The following is a 3,195-nucleotide window of genomic DNA, read 5'->3' as shown; positions in this document are numbered from 1 at the left end:
GAGCATAATATTCCAGCAATGTTATAAGTAGAAAAACTTTTAAATGACTTTAAAGATCTTAAAGATTGTATATTTTGGAGGAACATTTTGGGAACTAAAATAAAACATGCCGCATAAAGCTTAAGAACGTTAGGAGATAATGTTTTAACAATGTTATTAGTAAATACTTTTAAAATGTTTTTAGAAAATGTTATCCCATCGTTTAAGAGAACATTCTGGGGACAAAAATAAAACTACCTGCCAGAAACATTAAAAGAACATTAGTAAATAATGTTCTAACAATTAACAATGTTATTAGTAAATACTTTTAAAATGTTTTTAGAAAATGTTATCCCATCGTTTAAGAGAACATTCTGGGGACAAAAATAAAACTACCTGCCAGAAACATTAAAAGAACATTAGTAAATAATGTTCTAACAATGTTTTCACTTAACATTTTTAGAATGTTTTTAGAGAATGTTATCCTTGTTAGGGTTATGTTTAGTTTTTGTCCTGTTCTCATTGTGTTTTCAGTTTATCTGTTCCCCTGTGACCTAGTTTTACTTTGGCTCCTAATTGTCATTTCGTTCACCTGTGTCTGATGTAAGGGAAACAGGTCAATTTAGCTCAAAGGGAATCATTTAAGATTTTAAAGGGAACTCCACCAATAATATGTAAGGGACAGAATCACTGTTTTACGGCTGATCACTGAGACGGCCAGCGATTCAGTGAACGAGCCGTATGACATCAATTCTGCAATGGATATTTATATCCAAAATATAAGGTGGGGGGAGAAGTCAATTCCAACGAGATCGTGATCGTTTTACTATCACGTGAGGGTCATGCTGTCATTTCTTTGACCATTATTCTTGATAACTTGCCCCCAAAATTGACAATCTCCTTGGAATTGTCAATAAGTGTTCTTTTGTTTTAATGTTGAAAGCTGTTCTGTGAAAGAGTTGGTTAGGCTTGCTTCAGACTGGCTAGGGTCTGATTTATGACATCCTGTTGTCTTGGGCCTCTTGTGGAATTTTGTGCTTCTAATGTTTCAACCATGTTTTGACCAAATCTTAGATTGTCTGATTCGGTCTGATATCCTACATTGATTAATTAACTCATTAGTTCTTTTGTTTGCTCCCCTACAAATACTCTCAGTTTTCCCTTAGTCCGAGTCTGTTCTTGTTTATGTAATGTTGGTTTACTTGCCTGTCTCCTGGATTTGCTGATTAAAATACATTTTGTATATCTCCTTCGTCCTCGTGTGTGTGTGTACCTCACCAACCCGTAGCAATCCTACCTTTTGAGAGAACATTCTGGGAACATAAATACAACTACCCGCAGAAAACTTTAAAAGAACATTATGGAAAAATAATGTTTTAACAATGTTTTCACTTAACAGTTTTAGAATGTTATTAGAGAATGTTATCCTACCTTTTAAAAGAACATTCTGCGAACATAAATACAACTACCTGTTGGAAACATTGTTATAACAGTAGTCACTAATGTTTTTTTAATGTTTTTCACTTAACAGTTTTAGAATGTTTTTAGAGAATGTTATCCTACCTTTTAGGAGAACGTTCTGGGAACTAAAATAAAACTACCCGCTGAAAACATTACTAGAACACTGCCTGATAATGTTATCAAAACATTTTTAGTGTGTAAAACTGTGTCCTAGTGTCCTTCCGAGTTCATTCTTTAAAGCAATAGCCTGGCAAGACCAGTCTACGCTAGAATGCAAGTCCGTTCTGTGCATTCTTATAATTGAGAAACATCCAGTATGTCTGTATTTTTGGTCTTTATGTCACTGTTAGGTTGGAGAAAAGAAATTTCAGGTGAGATCGTCCACATCAGGGCACACCTATACAGTGGACATGGAGTTGGAGCTCTGCACTTGTCCAGTTGGCCATAGTGGGGCACCATGCAAACACCAGGCAGCAGTAGTGCAAAATTACAACATCACCGCCATCAACTTTCTCCCCACAACAGCTGAAATGAGGGCTGAGCTGCTGAAAATAACAAAAGGTAATTATTTCTTTGTAGCATAGGTTGTCACACACACTGACTGATGCTGTTTTTAAATACTGTCTTCTTTAGATATTTTAACTATTAACTAATTCTATTAATTACTTGTCCTGTTCATCATCTTCACAGCCTCAGTTTCTCTTGACTTTCTAAACCCTTTACGGCAAAATATGCCAACGCCAAGCACATTAGCTCCAGGTAAGAAAGTTCAAGTGGGACATAGAAACTTCATCATACATGCTTAATTCTTAACAAAACAACTAGTACAGCAGTGTGACATTAGTATACATTTGTTTTAGACATGCCTCCCAGGCAAGAAACCTGCACTACTGATCATCAGTATCATCTCAGTGCTCAAGATGATGGTCAGTATAAAGGGAGGGATGGTGCTGTTTTTTTATGTATTCTTTTTTTTCTTTTCTTTCTAATGGTGGCATATTGAACAGAAACACTCTTGTAACATTTCAATTTGTCTATCTGTATCTTATGAATTGTAGAGTCACATCAGCTGGACCTGTCTTCCACCATCTCTGCACAATTGCACCAAACATCACCTATGCAAGAGGACTCATACTCCAACCAACCCTGTATACAGGTTAACTCAGAGGGAGGTGAGTCCATGAAGCTTAGAGTTACATTAAAAATTCTGTCTAGATGTTTATTTGGGCCCAAGCACCTTTTTCTAAGTTTTTTTTATTTTTTTATTGTTGTCTCTTTAAACAGCACCTTTACCTCAGTCTCCTGTGAGACGGATGCTGGGACTGCTCAGTGAAATGGCTGAAAACTCAGACTACAGTGATGCCATGACTACAATGGCCAAGCAGCTTGAAAAGATGCAGCACAACCCGACCCAAATGATCTCTGCATTTTACTGCTTTGGTAAAGGGATGTCTGTGTCAAAACGTGCAGCAGCGTTAAGACGAGCTGCTAGACGACCAGGTCCTATTATTGGCTGTCAGCCAACAGCAGTGGCCCGAAGAACAGCTAAGACTGGTTCTAGGCGGCGTTTGACAGCTGGACGCCCCAGAAAATGTAGTTCTGGTTCAGAGCATGACTACAGCAGATATACAGGGAAAAGGGCTGTCAGGGTTCGCCACAAATTGTCAGAATCTGTGGCAATGAATTACTCACATCAAGCTTAAAAATGTACAAATATTTGTATGACGTGGGTGGGTTTGTGTGTGTGTGTGTGTG

The 3,195-nt window shown here is 37.4% G+C and overlaps 1 protein-coding gene across 3 annotated transcripts; it reads left to right on the top strand.

The window, feature by feature from the left end:
- Positions 1–1,732: 1,732 nt before the first annotated feature.
- On the top strand, positions 1,733–3,189 carry LOC107705329 (uncharacterized). 3 transcript variants are annotated; one of them, XM_016508581.1, is made up of 5 exons: positions 1,733–2,001; positions 2,131–2,199; positions 2,301–2,366; positions 2,499–2,612; positions 2,725–3,189. In XM_016508581.1, the coding sequence occupies exons 1-5, from the start codon at positions 1,851–1,853 to the stop codon at positions 3,141–3,143; spliced, it is 819 nt and encodes a 272-aa protein (XP_016364067.1). In that variant the 5' UTR covers positions 1,733–1,850; the 3' UTR covers positions 3,144–3,189. The 3 variants fall into 3 exon arrangements, with proteins under 3 accessions (XP_016364067.1, XP_016364068.1, XP_016364069.1); XM_016508582.1 differs by lacking the exon at positions 2,301–2,366; XM_016508583.1 differs by lacking the exons at positions 2,131–2,199; positions 2,301–2,366.
- The last annotated feature ends 6 nt before the right edge of the window (positions 3,190–3,195 follow it).

The sequence above is a fragment of the Sinocyclocheilus rhinocerous genome, unplaced genomic scaffold (assembly GCF_001515625.1).
Source record: "Sinocyclocheilus rhinocerous isolate Xijiao unplaced genomic scaffold, SAMN03320098_v1.1 scaffold1796, whole genome shotgun sequence".
NCBI lineage: Eukaryota > Metazoa > Chordata > Actinopteri > Cypriniformes > Cyprinidae > Sinocyclocheilus > Sinocyclocheilus rhinocerous.
The sequence above is the reverse complement of the archived record's forward strand: the minus strand, read 5'-3'. Positions and strand labels throughout refer to the sequence as shown.

Excerpts from the sequence above, each read along its gene's own strand:
- LOC107705329 (XM_016508581.1), top strand. The coding sequence starts at position 1,851 with ATGGAGTTGGAGCTCTGCACTTGTCCAGTTGGCCATAGTGGGGCACCA. Across the intron at positions 2,002-2,130 it reads GCTGCTGAAAATAACAAAAG|CCTCAGTTTCTCTTGACTTT; the intron begins GTAATTATTTCT and ends TCATCTTCACAG. Across the intron at positions 2,613-2,724 it reads ACAGGTTAACTCAGAGGGAG|CACCTTTACCTCAGTCTCCT; the intron begins GTGAGTCCATGA and ends CTCTTTAAACAG.